This window comes from Geosmithia morbida (genome assembly GCF_012550715.1).
Source record: "Geosmithia morbida isolate 1262 chromosome Unknown scaffold_15, whole genome shotgun sequence".
Taxonomy (NCBI): Eukaryota; Fungi; Ascomycota; class Sordariomycetes; order Hypocreales; family Bionectriaceae; genus Geosmithia; species Geosmithia morbida.
The window spans coordinates 443,408-463,210 of NW_023336202.1; the positions used below are offsets into that span (position 1 = coordinate 443,408).

Genomic DNA, 19,803 nt, shown 5'->3' on the forward strand with positions numbered 1-19,803 from the left:
GGTACGAATGACTTCACAATTGGACTTAATGAAACTACAGTCTTTTCAGGTTGGGAATAAAAACCAAACCTTTCCCCGGAAATAGATAAACAAACGATAAGTGATATTTAAGATAAATAATGTGACGATGAAAAAGCCAATGAATCAGTGTGTAAATAGTTTGAACGTCTGGTACCAAGAATGGCTTATCTAGTGATTCAGGGTAACGTTCGTGAAGTAAGGGGAAAAGTCCCCCACTAAGAGAGATAAGATACCAATCTTTATCGATTAGATAGGAGTACCAGGGGACTGGTCCATGTACGGCTGCAAGACCACTAGAGAGTGAAGCTAACGATACGCCCGTTGCAGTCACTCTACGCCCGGATCATTAGTTTTTCCTCTCCTAGCGCCGTTGGAATTGGCGACTGGTCCCCCCCGCTACTTGTGCTTCCATGATTTTTGGACGCGCAGACGCTCCGTCTTACTTGCCTTTATTAGAAAACCGCCTGCGCATCTACCCATTTTCTCATCAATCTCTGGTCAGCAACATCACATATTCAGCGACCAGAATACACCTACGACCCCGAAATTTATTAAGACGAACTGGAATAAACGCTAAAGCTCATAGGAGATTCTCTTTAATAAACGAGCTCTGTTGCTTGCCTTTTTCCTTCGCGACGACTTCGCGCGAGCCCTCGCCCCCGAGGCTTGCTGCCTTCCTTTCGAGCATCACCACAAGAGTCACCCAGCGCATGCAACGTTCTGGGGCGCCTTGTGGACGCCGATGATGCAGCCATGTCGGGGACAACTATTGACGATGTCGTAAAACGACTGAGTAGCGCAGACATTGGTACGCACCATTTTTTTGAGCATCACGCGCGCGACGAACCTCTTCTATCTACACACTCCCAAATGTACGACTGCTGACTATAATCCTCCTCTCCTTGATCTAGAAACAAGACTGAAAGTAGAAGCTGCCACGACCCTGCGCGACAGCTTGGAGCACTACACGAATGGCCCCATCTACGCCCCATTCCTCAAGAAGTTGATGCCCATCTTCGTAGGCATCCTGAACGGACCATGCACATTTCAGAGTAACTCTATGGAGCAGGTCAGTTCGGCCAACCCTTCAGTATTTTATATGTGAAAAGTTCATCCTGCTAACCAAGTCCCGATACAGAGGCTCCGACACTGTATCCTAGAGGTTCTGCATCGTTTGCCCACATCCACCTCTCCCATCGAACCGTTCGAACCGTTTGCGCCCGAGACAGTCGACTTGCTGATACAGCTTGTCCGCAACGACAATGAAGAGAACGCGACACTGGCTATCAAGGTCGTCTCCGACATAATGCGACACCAGCCGAAGGCGCTGAAGGACCATATCCAAAAATTCCTGAACCTCATCCTGGAGCTGTTTGAGCAGATGGGGAACATTGTCAAGGAACAGCTCGACAACCCGTCCGGCGGCGTGAACCCCCAGACCGGTGCACCCTCGACGCCGGGAAGCTCGCAGATCAACTTTCAATCACCGCGACCAGGCTCACCCCCGGCGGCTGTTGCCGAGCTTGGAGCCGACCCTCAGCAGCAAAACCGCCCGTTGCTCAAAGGCATGAGGTCCTTCAAGGTCATTTCCGAATGCCCCATTATCGTCGTCTCGCTATTTCAGGTATATCGAGCCGCCGTGGCCCAGAACGTGAAACTGTTCGTTCCGCACATGAAGAATGTGCTGTCGGTCCAGGCCGCTGCCCAGCAACAGGCTCATGCTGATGCGGCCGCCAAGAACCAAGTTCACATTGGCGTGGCTGCTGGCATCAAGAACAGGGCAGCCTTTGGGGAGATGGTCACTGCTCAGGTCAAGACGCTTAGTTTCCTGGCTTACCTGTTGAGGCAGTACTCCAAGGAGGTGCAAGACTTTCTCCCTACACTGTCCAGTATTGTCATCCGACTCCTCAGGGATTGCCCGAGGGAGAAGTCGGGGACCCGCAAGGAACTCCTGGTAGCCATCCGTCATATCATCAACTACAACTTCAGGACAGTCTTCATTCCCAAGATTGACGAGTTGCTCGATGAGCGTACCTTGACAGGCGACGGCTTGACGGTCCACGAGACGATGAGACCTGTAGCCTATAGTATGGTCGCAGACCTGATCCACCACGTGCGAGACTCCTTGACCCCTGCGCAGATCCGGAAGACGGTTGAGGTCTACACCAGGAACCTCCAGGACAACTTCCCGGGGACCAGTTTCCAGACCATGAGCGCCAAGCTCCTGCTAAACATGGCCGAGTGTATCGCCAAGATGCCCAACAAAGCGGATGCCAGGCACTACCTCCTCATGATTCTGAACGCCATTGGCGACAAGTTCGCTGGCATGAACCGCCAGTACCCCAACGCTGTCAAGTTGTCCAAGATTTACCAAGAGCAAGCAGAGTCGGGTGCCACGGATACTTATTTGGCCGACAAGGAGAAGGTGCCGGACTGGGATGAGACCGACATCTTCAACGCCATGCCTATCAAGACTTCCAACCCCCGCGACAGGAGCACAGACCCTGTCATGGACAACAAGTTCCTCTTCCGAAACCTCATGAATGGTCTTAAGAACACCTTTTACCAGCTCCGCACTTGCAATGTGGCCACTTCGGTCGATCTGGCTACGGCTCCCGCCCACTGGCAAGAGGTCTCCTACGGCTTCACTGCCGAGGAGGTCAACATCATTGTCAAGCTCTTCCGCGAGGGCGCTTATGTGTTCCGCTACTACGAGATCGAGAAGCCTACTTCGGAATCCCAGTACGCATCGCCAGTCGAGTACATGGCCAACTTCTACATGGTTTCCAGCAGCAAGGAAGAGAAGGAACTTCTAGAGACGTTCGCTACCGTCTTCCACTGCATCGACCCGGCCACCTTTCACGAGGTCTTCCAGCGCGAGATCCCCCACCTCTACGATATGATCTTTGAGCACACGGCCCTCCTGCATATTCCTCAGTTCTTCCTGGCCAGCGAGGCTACGTCGCCCAGCTTCTGTGGCATGCTTCTCCAGTTCCTGATGGAGCGCATCGACCAAGTCGGCTCAGCTGATGTCAAGAAGGCATCCATCTTGCTCCGACTTTTCAAGCTGGCCTTCATGGCCGTCACCCTCTTTGCCGGGCAGAATGAACAGGTGCTCCTGCCTCACGTTGTCAACATTGTTACCAAGTCGATTGAGCTGTCCACCAAGGCTGAGGAACCTATGAACTACTTCCTCCTCCTTAGGTCGCTTTTCAGGAGTATTGGCGGTGGCAAGTTCGAGCAGCTCTATAAGCAGATCCTGCCTCTTCTCGAGATGCTGTTGGACGTTCTCAATAACCTCCTCATGGCTGCCCGCAAGCCCTCAGAGCGGGATCTCTATGTTGAGCTTTGCCTCACTGTACCAGCTCGCCTGAGCCACCTATTGCCACATCTTAGCTTTTTGATGCGCCCCTTAGTCGTCGCCTTGCGCGCGGGCACAGAACTTGTCGGGCAGGGCTTGAGGACTCTGGAACTCTGTGTCGATAACCTCACTGCCGACTACCTTGACCCTATCATGGCCCCTGTGATCGACGAACTCATGACAGCGCTGTTCGACCACCTGCGGCCAGCCCCCTACAGCCACTTCCTTTCCCACACAACAATGCGCATTCTTGGAAAGCTGGGTGGTCGAAACCGCAAATTTGTGACGAGTTCCGTACCCCTCAAATACCGCGAGTATGCCGACGACCCGTCCAGCTTCGATGTGAGACTCATTGGATCTAAGAAGGATCGGGCCTTCCCCGCCGAGCTGGGGATCGACTCTGCGATTCAGAAGATCATGGAGGTGCCTCGGGCTGGAAAGGCCACTCAGCAACGCCGGTACGACCCGTATTACAAGAAGCAGGCCCTCCATTTTATCAAGGCGCAGCTCAAGCTCAGAATCGGCTTTGACCAGTTACCTGAGGACCTACCGCGGATCGTTCGACTCCAAGCCCAAGACCTTCTGGCCCGTAAGGCTGACGTCAACTTTGCACCTTTTGAGGTGTCTGAACGCGAGAAGTCTATCACCAAAAAGGACGAGCAGGACCGGATTGTCAAGAGGCTTTTCAAGGCCGTTCTCTTCACAGAGTCCATGCCCGAACTCAAGGAGGAGTCGGATACCTTCCTCCTCAACGTCTGCCGCCACCTAGCTATCCTCGAAGTCGGCCGCTCTCTGGTGGATCTTAGGCGGAACTTTAGTCCCTTTGACCCCAAGGCCGGTGAGGGACCCGTCTGTATTGACACGCGGACACTGTCCGACGCCCTCGTGGAGTCCCTTGCATCGGATCATCCTGACGTCCGCGATGCTGCAAAGCGAGCCATTCGGGAGATGTACGACTCGACCGCCATCATCCTGGGGTCAGAAACCAATGTTGGACGTCTCCCCTTCTTCAGCCACCTGAGCAGCATCTTCTGCCACAGCTGCTACGAGGAGGAATGGTTCACCAAGACGGGAGGAAGTCTGGGAATCCACTTTCTGCTGACCGAGCTCGATCTTGGCGATGCGTGGGTAGCGTCGAAGCAGATGGAGTTCATCCGCGCCCTCATGTACGTCATCAAGGATATGCCGCAGGATCTTCCTGAAAAGACTAGGCGCCTGGCTCAGACCAGTCTTGAGGTCCTCTTGACGCGCATTACCAGGGGCATCAAGAAGGAAGACGTACTCCCCCTCCAGCAACAGCAGGGTCAGCCGCCCCCAAGGCAGCCGCGACCCGCCCAGATCTGCATGCAGCTGAACTCTGAGCTGTGCCATATGAGCAAGCATGTTCGCGAGACGGCTAAGAAATCGCTGGAACTCATCGCCAAGGCCGCTGGTTGCGAGGTTTGGGAGCTCCTTGAGCCCTATAAGGAGCGATTCCTGCAGCCAATCTACGCCAAGCCCCTGCGTGCCCTTCACTTCCCGACCCAGATCGGTTACATCAGCGCCATGACGTACCATTTGAGCCTCAAGAGCAACTGGATTCCCTTTGACGACAATCTGAACAGGCTGTTGGTGGAATCCCTGGCCCTTGCGGATGCTACAGACGAGTCACTCGCCAACAAGCCCGCTGAATTCCGAACCCATGAGCAGATTGTCAGCCTGAGGGTGTCATGCATACGTCTCCTGAGCACCGCCATGGGATCTGAGGAGTTCACCAACTCTACCACAAAAGCCAAGATCCTGTCCGTCTTCTTCAAGTGCTTGTACTCGGACTCTAAACCCACAATTGCAGCTGCCAACGATGCACTTAAGTCAGCGCTCGTCTTCGGCAGAAAGCTGCCTAAGGAGCTGCTACAGGGCGGCCTCCGACCCGTTCTTCAAAACCTCTCGGAGCCTAAGCGTCTGACAGTCAATGGCCTGGAGAATCTTGCGAGGCTCTTGAAGCTTCTCACAAGCTACTTCAAGGTTGAGATCGGTACCAGGCTTCTCGACCAGATAGATTCCATTGTCGACCCTGGCGCATGGCAGCCTATCTCGTTCACCTTCTTCGAGCAGCACCCGCAGATGAAGGTCATCACGGCCATCCTCAACATCTTCCACCTGCTGCCTGCGCAAGCTGAGACGTTCAAGGAACTACTCATCGACCGGTTCCTTGGCCTTGAGGAGAGGCTCCGCAGGACTCACCTGAGCCCATTCCGACTCCCCGTATACCGATATATGAATCGGTATTCCAAGGAGATATGGACCTTCCTGCTTGGCAGGCTGGACGACCTGAGATATGGCCGCTTGCTGAGCCAGGCGCTCAGTCACCCTGACAGTGCCCCGCTTCGCAGTGCCGCGTTTGCCGACATTGACGGCCTGATGAACAAGTGCAAGGAAATCATAGCTCAGGGAACGGATACCAAGTTTGTAGCCATTATCAACGCAGCACACGTCCTCGACTCGATGAGCCAGTACTCGAACACGAGCGAGTGGCTGGACAAGAAGGAGATCATGACCCTGCTCAAGAGCTTCGGGAAGGACCTCGAAAAGCATCAGCGCGTCCACACAATCCCGTCGCACTTGCGTCTGCCTGCGCACCAGGCTTCGGAGCAGCTCATGTCGCTCTTTGTCAAGTCTCTGGAACGCAACCCCAAGGACTTGGATGGGCTCCTGAACTTGGTAGAGCTGGTGACATCTGAAGAGCTCCGCTCCACCCAGAGACTATTCTCCTTCATCTACGAAAAGGTCATCTGCAGCGAGTCGGTCGACTTCTGGAAGATGGCCTTCCTCCGCTGCTTGGACGTGTACTCGGGCAAGACGGCGTCCAACAAGACCAAGCATTTCCTGCTCCACAACATTGCCAACCCCATTGTTGCCATGGACGTCATGCGGACCCGAAAGCAACCCGACCAGAATAAGGCGCCGAGGTTCATGGATCGCTCTGTCATCGAGGCCGTGAGCACCAAAATCTGGAAGGTCCAGCCCGAGATGACGCCGGACGACCAGGCACAGCCGGGTATCGACCACACCCGGTTCGAGGTGTTGCAGCTGTCTGCGATGCTTGTCAAGTATTACCACTCTCCGCTCCAGGAGATCCGGAAGGACGTCATCAAGTTTGGCTGGACCTTTATTCGGCTAGACGATGTCATCAACAAGCATGCCGCCTACGTCGTCATCGCCTACTTCATTGTCCATTACGAGACCCCGCCCAAGATAGTATCACAGGTGTACATGTCTCTTCTCAAGACGAACCAGAACGAGGGACGTGCCCTGGTGACGCAGGCACTGGAGCTCATCGCACCTGTTCTGCCTAAGAGATGTGGCCTCGGTCCTAATGAGAAGGTCCCCGCATGGGCCATGGCTCCCCGACGAGTGCTCACCGACGAAGGCTACAACTCCCAGCAGACGAACAGCATCTTCCAGTTCCTCACCAAGCACCCGGCTCTCTTCTACGAAGCCCGTGATAAGTACACGGTGTTGACCATCACCTCCTTGAGGAAGATTGCTGTGCCGCCCAACCCGTCTCACGAGAGCAGAAAGCTCGCACTGAATATGATGTGGCTCATCTGGACCTGGGAGCAGTGGAGGGTCGAGGGCAAGCCCGCTTCGGTGGCCGACCCGCGCCCCTTGTCGGAATCACCGACTGCCAAGAAGAGGAGACTCGACGGCGAGCTGGTGGTGCCGTCGCCTGCACCCTCGACCCAGGCACCAACGCCCGGGAAGCCAGACCAACAGCACCAGACCCAGCCCATGTTCCGGGCCAAGATGCTGAAGTACCTGGTCGAGTTCATTGCTCAGCTCTATGAGAGATACGAGCTACCGTCTGCAAAGCCCCGCCCCGAGCTTACGATGACGCTCCCGATGCCGGCGCCGGTGACGGAGCTTTGCAAGAAGGCCATGGCGCTATTCTACAACCTGGTGCAGCCTCAGTACTGGGGCGACCTCGACCTCGACCTCTTTCCCAACGTGACCGACGTCATCCTGGCAAGCGAGAAGGCACAGGCCGTCTTGACCACCGAGCCCACCGACAAGAAGCACGACGACAAGTTCCTCACTAACATCATCAACACACTGCAGGTCGTACGCATCATCCTCAACGCTAAGTCGGACGAGTGGATCCGCAACAACATACCCGCCATCCAGAAAGTGTTGGAGAAGAGCTTGAAGAGTGAGAACCCGGAGATACAGGACTGCCTTCACTTCGCGGACAAGAAGTACGATGACGGGCGAGACCTGAGGCCCATCATCAAGCGGGTCCTGGATGCCATTCCCGATGACACCCCGATGGAGGATGCCGATGGTGAGGCCGAGCCTGAGACCCAGACGTCCGAATTCATTGCATATCTGTCTCAGATCGCGACTGAGGCTATGAACGCCGGCAACTACATCTCTGGCGTCAGCATCCTCTGCTCTATCGGCCACCGAAAGCCACCCATCATTGACCAGCACATCCCGGCTCTCATGAAGGCCCTCCAGAGCAAGCACGCCAGGGAGCACGTCCAGCATTACAGCTTCCTCGCGGCCCAGGCCGGTGGCCTCAAGCCGCAGAGCCAGGATGAGCTGTCGGCCCACGACCTAGAGATCCAGACGAGGATTATGATCAAGGAGATCCAGGCCGTTGCGCTGCGTATGGAGTACCTGGGCGATAACAGGCGGCCATTCCTCAGCGTTCTCGCCACCCTTGTGGAGAAATCGATGCATGTATCGCTCTGTGAAGAGATCCTGCACATGGTGGAAGGTTGGGTATTCCGGTCGGAGGGAACCTGGCCTACACTTAAGGAGAAGACCGCAGTTCTCCACAAGATGCTTGCTTTCGAGAACAGGCAAGACCCTGCCATGATCACCAAGTTTTTGGATCTCGTGATTCGCATCTACGAGGACCCCAAAATTGCTCGCACCGAGCTGACAGTGCGTATGGAGCATGCCTTCCTCATTGGAACCAGGGCTACGGATGTCGAAATGCGCAATCGGTTTATGAGCATTTTCGACAAGAGCCTCTCCAAGACGGCCAGCGCGCGACTGTCTTATGTCATCACCTCTCAGAACTGGGATACCCTTTCGGAGTCGTACTGGCTCGCACAGGCATCACAACTCCTTCTGGGTGGAGTGGAGATGAACAACAACATCCAGCTCAACGCCGAGGACTTCACGATGATATCGGCATCTACTCTCGCCATGGTATACAAGGATAAGGAGGCGCGAGAGCCCAGCCAGATGTCTGACGACAGGTTTGATGCCTTCATGGCCAGGCACCGACGCTTCATGGCCGAGATTGGCGACGTCAAGGTCAAGGATGTCGTGGAGCCGCTGATGCAGCTCCAGCACATTGACAGCCAGCTGGGGCACCAGCTCTGGGTTGCGCTTTTCCCCATGTTCTGGTCGGCGACGGCCAAAGATGAGCGGACGGACCTAGAGAGGGGTATGGTAGCCTTGCTGACCAAGGACTTCCACAGCCGCCAGCTTGACAAGCGCCCCAACGTGGTGCAGTCGCTCGTGGAGGGCGCGACGAGGACGTGGCCCTCGTGCAAGCTGCCACCTCACGTGTTGAAGTTTGCGGGTAAGACGTATGACACTTGGTACACGACCATGGTGCATCTTGAAAAGTCAGCCATCAAACCTGTCGTCGACTCTGCCAAGGTTCAGGAGAGCAATCTTGATGCGCTTGTTGAGATGTACGCGAACCTCCAGGAGGAGGATTTGTTTTACGGGACATGGCGTCGCCGAAGCGAGTTTGTCGAGACGAACGCGGCACTGTCTTGTGAACAGAACGGCATGTGGGACAAGGCACAGAAACTGTACGAGAATGCACAGATCAAGGCCCGTACCGGTGTCATTCCCTTCAGCGCGGCCGAGTACACGCTCTGGGAGGACCACTGGGTCCTGTGCGCACAGAAGCTCCAGCAGTGGGACATCCTGCAGGACTTTGCCAAGCATGAGAACCTCCAAGACTTGCTCCTCGAATGTGCGTGGCGCAGCCCCGATATGTGGCAGGAGGAGCAACACAGGGAGGCCATCGACAACATCATCAAGGGAGTCATGGATGCACCGACCCCTCGACGGGCCTTCTTCCGTGCCTTCATGACGCTCCTTAAGCTGCACAACAAGCAGGAGACGAGCCTACAGGACTTCCACAACGTGTGCGACGAGGCTATCCAGCTGTCCATCAGGAAGTGGCACCAGCTCCCTGTGCGTCTTACCAATGCGCACGTCCCGCTCCTGCAGAATTTCCAGCAGCTTGTCGAGCTACATGATGCCAGCATCATCTGTCAGAGCCTGTCGACGACGACGGCCGCCAACCTGGATGTGAAGTCGGGCGAGCTCAAGATCCTGCTTGGGGCCTGGCGCGATCGACTGCCCAACGTTTGGGACGACATCACGGCTTGGCAGGATCTTGTCACCTGGAGGCAGCACATCTTCAGCCTCATCAACCAAACATACCTCGGCCTGCTCCCCCCCCAGGGCCAGCAGAACTCCGGAGGTGCTTCCTCGTTTGCATACCGCGGCTACCACGAGACGGCGTGGATCATCAACAGATTCGCTCATGTGGCCAGGAAGCACAACCTACCCGAAGTGTGCATCAGCCAGCTGAGCCGCATCTATACTCTGCCTAACATTGAGATTCAAGAGGCCTTCCTCAAGCTCAGGGAGCAGGCCAAGAGTCACTACGAACACCCGGACGAACTGTCGAGCGGGCTGGACGTGATCAACAACACGAACCTCAATTACTTTACCGCGCAGCAAAAGGCAGAGTTCTACACGCTCAAGGGCATGTTCCTCGAGAAGCTTCACCAGAAGGACGATGCGGATAATGCTTTCGGAACGGCCCTGTACTTTGACATCGGCTCCGGCAAGGCGTGGGCGGAATGGGGCTACTTCAATGAGCGGAAGTTCACTGATGACCCGCAAGACCTGATGTCGGCCCGCCAAGCGCTTACGTCGTACCTGCAGGCCGCGGGGAGCTACAAGAATGCCAAGTCACGCAAGGTTCTCTCGCGCATCCTGTGGCTGCTGAGCTTGGACGATGCCAAGGGCACCATCGCTACGGGCTTTGATGATGTCAAGGGCGACACGCCAGTCTGGTACTGGATCACCTTTATCCCTCAGCTCCTGACGGGCTTGGGCCACAAGGAAGCACCGAGGGTCAGCCAGATCCTGGCCCAGATTGCCAAGTCGTACCCCCAGGCTCTGTACCTCCAGCTGAGGACGAATCGGGAGGACATGAATTCGATCAAGAAAAGCCACGAGGCCAAGGAGAGAGCCAGGGTTCAGTCAGCCGGAGCTAATGGCCTGCAGCCGAGCGGCTCACCGGCGCAGGTGAAGCAGGAGCCGTCCAAGGCTGACGGCACCAGCTCGTCCCGCCCGGGAACCGCGAACGGAGGGGGCGCCGACGCGCAGGCCAAGATGGAGGGCCAGGTCAAGGCCGAGGGCAACGATGCGGAGGCTAACAATGCCATGCCGGCCCCGCCCCTCAGCGGCCCCCTCGCGTCGGAGAAGAAGATGCCCTGGGAGCTGGCTGAGGAGATCATGTCGGTTCTCAAGACCGCATTCCCGCTGCTCGCGCTCTCGATGGAGACCATGGTCGACCAGATCCAGAAGCATTTCAAGTGCCCGCCGGACGAGGACGCGTATCGCCTCATCGTGGCACTGCTCAACGACGCGTTGGCGTACGTGAGCAGAGCTCCGGCTTCCTTTGCCAAGAGTGTCAAGCTGCCGTCGGCGACCGAGATTAACATCACTCGCTTCGCCGAGGCGGTCCTCCCTCCACACATCAAGAAGTCGTTCGAGACGGACTTTGTGAGCGTCAAGCCGACCATGTACGAGTACATCCACAAGCTCAGAAGGTGGCGCGACAAGTTTGAGGAGAAGCTGGACCGCCGGAACACGCGCATCGCTCTCGAGGCCCACTCGCCGCACCTCAGCGAGTTCAAGTACCAGAACTTTGACGAAGTCGAGGTTCCGGGCCAGTACCTGCAGCACCTGGACAAGAACCAGGACTTCATCCGCATCGAGCGCTTCCTGCCCAACGTTGACCTGGTGCGGACCATAAGTGCGTCGTACAGGCGCCTGAGGATGCGTGGGCACGATGGCAGCCTCCACTCCTGGGCGGTTCAGCACCCGGCCGGACGTCACTGCCGGCGTGAGGAGCGCATCTTCCAGCTGTTCCGTGACCTCAACCAGACGCTCAACCGGCGCAAGGAGAGCAGGCGTCGCGACCTACAGTTCACGCTGCCTCTCATGGTGCCGTTGGCGCCGCACATCCGCATGGTGCAGGAGGACATGTCCAACATTACGCTCCAAGGCGTGTACGAAGACCACTGCCGGCGCATGGGAATGTCCAAGGATGACCCGGTGCTCTTCACCATGGAGAAGATGCGGGGCATACAAGAGATGAAGACGGTATGTGATGATGCTGGTGCCGAGGGAAGAAGCGGAGAGACGACGGCTGACGATGGGACGATGCTACAGGCCAAGCCCGAGCAGATGGCAACGGCACGACTCGAGATATTCAACGCGATCCAGGAGAAGTGGGTGCCGCATACGTTGGTGCTCGAGTACTTCCAGCATGCGTTCCCCGAGTACGCCGAGTTCTGGCTGTTCCGACGGCAGTTCTCGTACCAGCTGGCGGCGCTGACATTCATGACGTACATTCTGTACATGCACAACCGGTTCCCGCAGAAGATGAACATTGCGCGGACGTCGGGCAAGATTTGGGGGTCGGAGCCCATGTCCTTCCTGACGTCGAACCGGCCGCTGCTCCATAACCCTGAGCCGGTGCCGTTCCGGCTCACGCCGAACCTGCAGACGATGATGGGTCCCCTGGCGACGGAGGGCATCTTTTCCTGCTCGATGATGACGATTGCGCGGGCTCTGACGGAGCCCGAGCACGAGCTCGAGCACGCGTTGACGCTGTTTGTGCGGGACGAGATGATATTCTGGTTCACGAGCAGCCACCGCCACGGCATCAGCGACACGCAGCTGCGTGACACGGTTCAGAAGAACAGCGACTCCATCGTCAAGCGAGCCGTCAGCCTGGCTCACAGCCCGTCGGGTAACCTGCCGGCCAACCAGACTGTCATTGACGCCATTGCCAAGGCGGTGAATCCCATCAACCTGGCACAGGCGGATGCCTTGTGGATGCCGTATCTCTAAAACATGATGGCGCTTTTTTCTTTTTTTTTTTTCTCTTCTACTACTCTACTCTGTTCTGTCTCCATCTTCCTTATTTCTCGATATATGGTCTCTTTTGAGAGACGGGTTCAAATATCTTTCCTGTTTGCTTTTATGAGCACGGCGTTTTATCTGTTTGCGTTACTCAAGGTGGAAGAGAGAGAGAGGGGGGGGGGGGGGGGGGGTGTGCTACTTGTTGCATGGAGGAAGAGACGCACAACAAACATGAAAAAAAGGGGCACAGATAGGATTTAGGGATGCCCTTGGGTTATATTTCCTACCTTTTGCATGACGCGTAGCGGTGATTGCCATCTGTAATGCGGAGCTGATCGTCATGTCTCTGTTGCTGTGAAATGTGAAGGCTGCCGCTACGAGGTCTGGTATCCAGTGCGGAAGCGTGTGGAATCGATGCGACGGACGTTGGGAGGTTGAGCCTATGACACTCTCGAATAACCTCCCCCACACTTTGCGGAGAGTGTGTGTGGGGCCGACGGGCGGCGGATATGTGTGGAGGTGGAGTCGATGGTCGACTGAACCAACAGAGCCGAGGTCTACGAAGCTTTCGGTGCCAGATGCGGAGTATGAGAGCCGCTGACAACACAAAGGTATCTGCGATGTAGCAGGATGGTGTGTGCAGTCACTGTCCGAGAGGGAGAGGGGCTGGGGTCGGAGGGGGCTTCTCTATCAACATTGGGGGAGGGGGGGGGAGAATGACCTGGAAGGAGTATCAACTCTCTTCACCTACAGCCAACATCACCATATCCCATACGATACATACCTTTACCATCATAACTTGAACTCGTCTACGATACGAGTGCAGCTTGAATAGCAATCGCAGAAAGGAAGCCACGCAGCATGGGAGACAAGATGGAAGCTACAAAGAGGCGGAAGCTCTGGGAGCATCCGAACCCAAAGAGTACGGCCATGTGGGCATTTATGCAGGAGGTCAATGAACGGGAAGGACTGAATCTCAGTGTACGTGCCCCACCCCTTGCCCTTTACATGTACATGACTCGCCATATAGAAGATGATGTAAGAGGAGCAGTGGCAGATATTGAGAGAGAGAGAGAGAGAGAGAGAGAGAGAGAGAGAGAGAGGAGCTGACAGGAGACAGACGTTCGATGACCTCTACAGATGGACATGCGAGAACCGCAGCCGATTCTTCGGGCAGCTGTGGGAGTCTCAGGGCCGGATCCACGAGGGAACGTACGAACGGGTAGTCGACGAGTCGATCCCCATCTCGAGCCTCCCACGGTGGTTTGAAGGGCTGAGGCTCAACTTTGCCGAGAACGTGCTCTGGAACAGCGGTGAAGGCAGCAAGGCAACCAGGTCGACGCTCAACAAGGAAGATGACCGGGTGGCCATCACCGAGATCCGCGAGGGCAACACGGATATCCGCAGCGTGAAGTGGGGTGAGCTGAGGAGCCGCGCGGCCGAGCTGGCGGGAGCCCTGGCAAGCAGGGGAGTGACCAAGGGTGACAGGGTCGTGGCCGTCGGAGCCCACAGCGTGCAGACCCTGCTCGTCATGTTGGCGACGCAGTGGCTCGGAGGCATCTTCAGCAGCAGCTCGACCGATATGGGTGTTGCGGGGCTGCTGCAGCGGACTGTTCAGATCGATCCCAAGGTGAGCTTCTCCTTCAATCTCCATCCTCCCTCTTCATCAGCGTGTACACACATACGCGCACACACACACACGGCCCGGGGCTGACGGGGATGCATGGCGCGACGTCAGCTTGTCTTCTTCGACGACGCCGCCCTGTATAATGGGAAAAAGGTAGATCTGCGAGACAAGATAGCCGGCGTGGTGCAGGGCATGAAGCAGTGCGGCAGCTTCCAGGGTATCGTGGCCATACGACGATTCGGCAGGCCGATGGACACGACCGGCATCGAGAGGACGGAAAGGCTCGAGGACTTCCTGGGGAAGTGGAAGGGTCAGGGGCAAGCCTCTGCGCCGCCCATCGTCCGCGTGGGATTCCAGGACCCGGCAGTGGTGTACTACTCGTCCGGGACGACGGGGACGCCCAAGGCCATCGTGCACGCCGTGGGGACGCTGCTCATCAACCAGGGAAAGGAGTCGAGGCTCCACCACGAGTCCAGCTCCGACGACGTGCACCTCCAGTACACCACCACGGGGTGGATCATGTACCTCAGCAGCGTGGGGCACCTCCTCGTAGGCGGACGCACCATCCTCTACGACGGTTCGCCGCTGGCCCCGGACGTGCGCGTGCTGCTGCGCATCGCCGAGCAGCAGGGCGTCACCATGCTCGGCACGAGCCCGCGCTGGATGGCCGAGCTGGCCAAGGCCGGGGTCGTCCCCCGGCGCGACTTTGACCTGTCCCGACTGCGACTCGTCACGAGCACCGGCATGGTCCTGCCCGACCAGATGTATGAGTGGTTCTACGATGTGGCTTTCGACCCCAAGGTTCACCTGTCCAACATCTGCGGCGGCACCGACATCGTGAGTGGCCCGTCCGGCAGAAGGAAGAAAGAGAGACGTTCGACCACTGACACGCAACCGTCACAGGCCGGATGCTTCGTCCTCGCCAACCCCCTGACGCCCGTGTACGTGGGCGGCTCCCAGGGGCCGTCGCTGGGCAACTGCGTCGCCGTCTTCGACCACGACCTCCCGGAGGGAAGCAAGGGGACGCCGCTCCCCCCCGGCAGACCGGGCGACCTGGTAGCCACGGCGGCCTTCCCCAACCTGCCGGTGTGTCTGTGGAACGACGGCGAGCCAGGGAGCGCCCCGGGACCCAAGTACCGCTCCGCGTACTTCTCGCGCTTCTCCGAGGCCTGGGCCCAGGGCGACTTCTGCCAGGTCGACGCCGCGACGGGCAACATGCGGATGCTCGGCCGGTCGGACGGCGTGCTCAACCCGAGCGGCGTGCGCTTCGGCAGCGCCGACATCTACGCCGTCGTCGAGCGCCACTTTGCCGCCCAGGTGCGCGAGAGCATCTGCGTGGGGCAGCGCCGGCCGCGGGACGACGACGAACGCGTCGTCCTGTTCCTGCACATGCGCGAGGGTCACAGCCTGGACGAGGCGCTGGCGGCGCGCATCCGGGACGCCATCGCCCGCGAGTTCACGAAGCGCCACGTCCCGCGCTTCATCTTTGAGATGCCAGAAGTGCCCGTCACCGTCAACGGGAAGAAGGTCGAGCTGCCCGTCAAGCACATCATCTCCGGACGCACCGTCAAGCCGAGCGGTACGCTGCTCAACCCCCAAAGCCTCGAATACTTTTACCGTTTCCAAGACGTGGAGAAGTTGGCCTCGGGTCCACAGGCCAAACTGTGAGGTGCACCGTACGGCTTGCATGGACAGGACAATGCACAAGCTGTAATTCATCAGCTGTTTCTCTCCTCTATCTTTTTCTTATTTCTTCTTGTGTTGAATGTTTTTTTTCTTTTCATCTTTTTATTCTCGTTTCTATTTTATCTAGTTATTTCTTCTCTTGCGCCTGTCAATATATCATGTTTTCCCTCATTGAACTACACACACACACACAGAGAGAGAGAGATAGAAAGACGCCGTCATTGAGCCCAGTCATAGCAATTAGTTGTAAGTACATGCAGTAGTAGTAGTAGTAGTAGTAGTAGTAGTAGTCGATGCTCATGATATAGACCAAGCATTAGCTTAGTTCTCGTCATCCGTCACCTCCATCATGCCGCTCTCGTCGTCGTCAAGCAGGGATACCCTCCCTCTAGTCCTCATGCGCCCGACCGTTTCCTTCCCCTTGTCGAGAATGCCGCCGCCAGGTGGCCGCCGTCGTCCGTTGGCGTCGGGGCGGCCGTTGACACGCAGCGAGGCTTGCAGCTTGCGGTGCTCGAGGTGGTTCTCAAAGTCGGCGAGGTGGTCGAGGGCGTCCCGGTCTGCTTCGCCGGCCAGGGTGGTGACGGCGCCGTCCATGAGGGCCGTCTCGTCGAGGGCGCGGTTGAGCAGCTCGGTGGCCATGGTGTCCTGCGGGTTCATGGCGAGGGCCTCGTGGAGGACGGCGACGGCGTCGTCCGGGCGGTCGAGCTCCATGAGGATGAGACCCTTTGCGCAGAAGAGGGAGGGGTCCTTGCCGCCGAGGCGGAGGACCTCGTCGAACTCGGCGAGGGCGCGGTCGAATATGCGGAGGCGGCGGAAGGCGTGGCCGAGGTTGGTGCGGGCGGCGAGCCAGGCGGACGGCTCGCTGTCGATCTCGTCGGCCATGCGGAGGGCCTGGGTGAAGCAGGCTACGGCGTCGCGGGGCCGGTCCTGGTGGTACTTGACCACGCCCATCTCGTTGAGCAGGAGGGGGTCGGTGCGGCACAGCGAGTGCGCCGTCTTGAGGAACTCGTCGGCCAGAGTCATGTTGTTCAACGCGTGGTTCTGCATGCCGAGAAAGACCTGGGGGAGGTGCGTGCCCATGAAGAGCCGGGCGGCCGTCGAGTAGGCCGAGATGGCCTGGTCGTGCTCGCCCTCGGCGGCAAAGGTGTGGGCGAAGCCGATCCAGGCGGGGCCGAAGTGGGCGTCCATCATGCTCGCCTTGGAGAAGTAGCGCCGCGCCTCGGCGATCCTGTCGATGGATAGGTAGTATATCCCGACGGCTAGCCAGGTGCACGGCTCCTCCGGATGAGAGTCGGCCAGGTCGTGGGATATGAGGAAGAGCATGTTGCGCATGCCCAGCTCGTACAGGCAGGCCAGGTGGACGGGGTAGATGGAGAAGTTGTACTTGTCGGCCTCGAGGATGGCGCTCGTCATGGCGAGGGCATCCCGGTACCGACACTGCGTGTAGAGCACGTCGGCGCGCGCCAGCTGGAGGTCCGGGTTGTCGCCCAGCCGGTAGTGCGTCGACAGCGAGTCGTACGCGCTCTCAAAGGCCTCGGGGTTGCGGTATTTTGACAGCCGCGTCGTGTACAGCATGCGTGTGAAGTCGGCCGCCTCCTGCTGCACTGCCGCCGGCTCCCCCGCAGACACGTGCACCGAGTCAAAGTTGAGAGACTCGAGAAAGGTCCACTCCTCCTCCGGAGACAGGAGCGAGTTCTTCATCAGCTGCTGGAAGGCCTCGAAGCACTGCACGTCGATGCGCACGGCATCCTTGTAGCACTCCTTTGCTCGGTCGAATGCGTTCTGCTTGGCGTAGCATATGCCGCGCAGGAAACACATGGCCGCCTCGAACCGTCGGTCCGCGGCCTCCTCGGCCGTCGTCGCCGTCGTCGCCATCGTCGTCGTCGTCGTCGTCGTCGCCGCGGAGTCATCGTCGTCGTCGTCTGCCGTCCCGTCATTACTGTTGGTGACCATGATCCGGCGCCGGCCCGCTGGCTGTCGAGAGAGCGTCGGCTTGGACTTGCTGCGCTTGTGGCTCGGCCCCCCCTGCGAGATGAGGTGTGTCGGGTTGCGCTCCCCGAGGATGGACAGCGCCTCGTCGAACCGTGACTGTTTGATCAGGCAGTGGCCTGCTAGGTATCGGCATGCCGGACTGCGCGGGATCAGGTCCTGCTTCAGCAGGAACGCGTGCGCCCGCGTGTAGTTGCCCGTAGCAAAGTGCACCTGGGCGAGCCAAAAGGCGTCGTTGTCGTCATCTGGGCGTGTGGGTGCATGTTAGGCTTGGGGGATGCTGAGGAGGCAAGAGAGGAAGTAGAGGCTGTCAACGTACTCGTCAGAGCGAGCAGCTTGTCGCCTATGAAGATGGCAGAGTCGTATTGCGCCTTGTTCAGGGCGTCCTGCCTCCATTCCCGTAGAAACTTTTCCATGATGAATCGCGTGGTCGCATGGGAGGGGATAGAAGAGGAATGGCATCCAACGAGGATACTATATGCAAAGAGGCGAAGAAGAAAGAAGAGAGAAGAAAAGCAAAGCAGAGGAGAGTTGTGTGTCAAGGACAGAATAACACCGAGATCTTCAATCTTCCCACGTCATGAGATACAACAGGGACAAGGCACCTGTGAAAATGTCGCATGTGGCGTGGTGTTTAGTTTCGGGCAACGTCATGTTGAACTTTTCCAGGACGCGACGGCTACGCGCTTCACCTCCAAGGCGGCGGCGGCGGTGGTCATTCAGGCAGCGGTCCAGTGAGAAGAATCATTACAGGGTAGGCGGTTGGGACTTGGTGCTGAGGAGAGGAACTTTAGAGGCTGGGTCCATTGTCATCACGGCCATTCTCAGTGGCGGGCCGAAGTTCGGAGGGGCAGTTTGGTGGGGTGCTCGGCTTGCGAAAGAAGAAAAGAAAAAAAAAGAGAAAAAAAAAAAAAGGGTAACAGTTGAGCCTCCATCATCATCTCTCTCTCTCTCTCTCTCTCTCTCCATCTCTGCGTTTCCCAACTCACTTGTCGAGCGAAAGAAGAAGAATATACGGAAAAAAAAACATCATCGTCAAGAAATACCACACGTACAATGGCTACTGCTCAACGTTGGGCCGCTCTGGCCCGCGACACCAACGAGACCAAGATCCAGATGGCCCTCAACCTCGACGGCGGTGCCTTCCCCCCCGAAACGGACGAGCGTCTTATCAAGGGAGATGGCAGCCATGCCTCCCAGTCGAGCAAGTCGCAGACCATCGCCATCAACACGGGCATCGGCTTCCTGGACCACATGCTTCACGCCCTAGCCAAGCACGCGGGGTGGAGTCTGGCCATTGAGTGCAAGGGTGACCTTTACAGTAAGATCTTTTCCCCTCTCCTCTGTTATATATATGTTGATACATGTATCTTTCTATCTATCTATCTATATATGTATATATATATATGTGTGTGTGTGTGTGTGTGTGCGTGTGTGTGTGTGTGTGTGAAAAGACTACCATGTACGGCAAATACTCACCACTGCTCCCCAACAGTTGACGACCACCACACCGCCGAAGACGTCTGCATCGCCCTAGGATACACCTTTGCCCGCGCCCTCGGCACGCCCACCGGGCTCGCCCGCTACGGATACGCCTATGCCCCCCTCGACGAGGCCCTCTCGCGCGCCGTCGTCGACCTGTCCAACCGCCCTTACAGCGTCATCGAACTCGGCCTCAAGCGCGAGTTCCTCGGCCAGCTCAGCACCGAGATGGTGCCTCACTGCATGCAGAGCTTCGCCCAGGGCGCCCGCATCACCCTGCACGTCGACTGTATCCGCGGCGAAAACGACCACCACCGTGCCGAGAGCGCATTCAAGGCCCTCGCCGTGGCCACGCGCATGGCCACATCCAGGGTCGCCGGTAGGGAGGGTGAGGTTCCCAGCACCAAGGGTACGCTGACGGCTTAGAGCTCTGGTGGTGGTGGTGGTGGGGGGG

The 19,803-nt window shown here is 57.7% G+C and overlaps 4 protein-coding genes across 4 annotated transcripts; 3 read left to right on the forward strand and 1 right to left on the reverse strand.

The window, feature by feature from the left end:
• Window positions 1-774: 774 nt before the first annotated feature.
• On the forward strand, window positions 775-12,553 carry GMORB2_2983 (transformation/transcription domain-associated protein; the record flags this gene model as incomplete). Its single annotated transcript, XM_035464959.1, has 3 exons — window positions 775-829; window positions 951-1,090; window positions 1,160-12,553. 3 exons carry the CDS (start codon window positions 775-777, stop codon window positions 12,551-12,553), a joined length of 11,589 nt encoding a protein of 3,862 aa, XP_035319197.1.
• An 873-nt stretch (window positions 12,554-13,426) lies between these two features.
• Window positions 13,427-15,860, forward strand: GMORB2_2984 (acetoacetyl-CoA synthetase; the record flags this gene model as incomplete). Its single annotated transcript, XM_035464960.1, has 4 exons — window positions 13,427-13,546; window positions 13,686-14,195; window positions 14,304-15,029; window positions 15,096-15,860. The coding sequence occupies 4 exons, from the start codon at window positions 13,427-13,429 to the stop codon at window positions 15,858-15,860; spliced, it is 2,121 nt and encodes a 706-aa protein (XP_035319198.1).
• A 339-nt stretch (window positions 15,861-16,199) lies between these two features.
• Window positions 16,200-18,283, reverse strand: GMORB2_2985 (anaphase-promoting complex subunit 6; the record flags this gene model as incomplete). Its single annotated transcript, XM_035464961.1, has 2 exons — window positions 16,200-18,112; window positions 18,187-18,283. The coding sequence occupies 2 exons, from the start codon at window positions 18,281-18,283 to the stop codon at window positions 16,200-16,202; spliced, it is 2,010 nt and encodes a 669-aa protein (XP_035319199.1).
• Window positions 18,284-18,923: 640 nt separating this feature from the next.
• GMORB2_2986 (imidazoleglycerol-phosphate dehydratase) lies at window positions 18,924-19,775 on the forward strand (the record flags this gene model as incomplete). The annotated part of the gene is made up of 2 exons (XM_035464962.1): window positions 18,924-19,155; window positions 19,405-19,775. 2 exons carry the CDS (start codon window positions 18,924-18,926, stop codon window positions 19,773-19,775), a joined length of 603 nt encoding a protein of 200 aa, XP_035319200.1.
• Window positions 19,776-19,803: the final 28 nt, after the last annotated feature.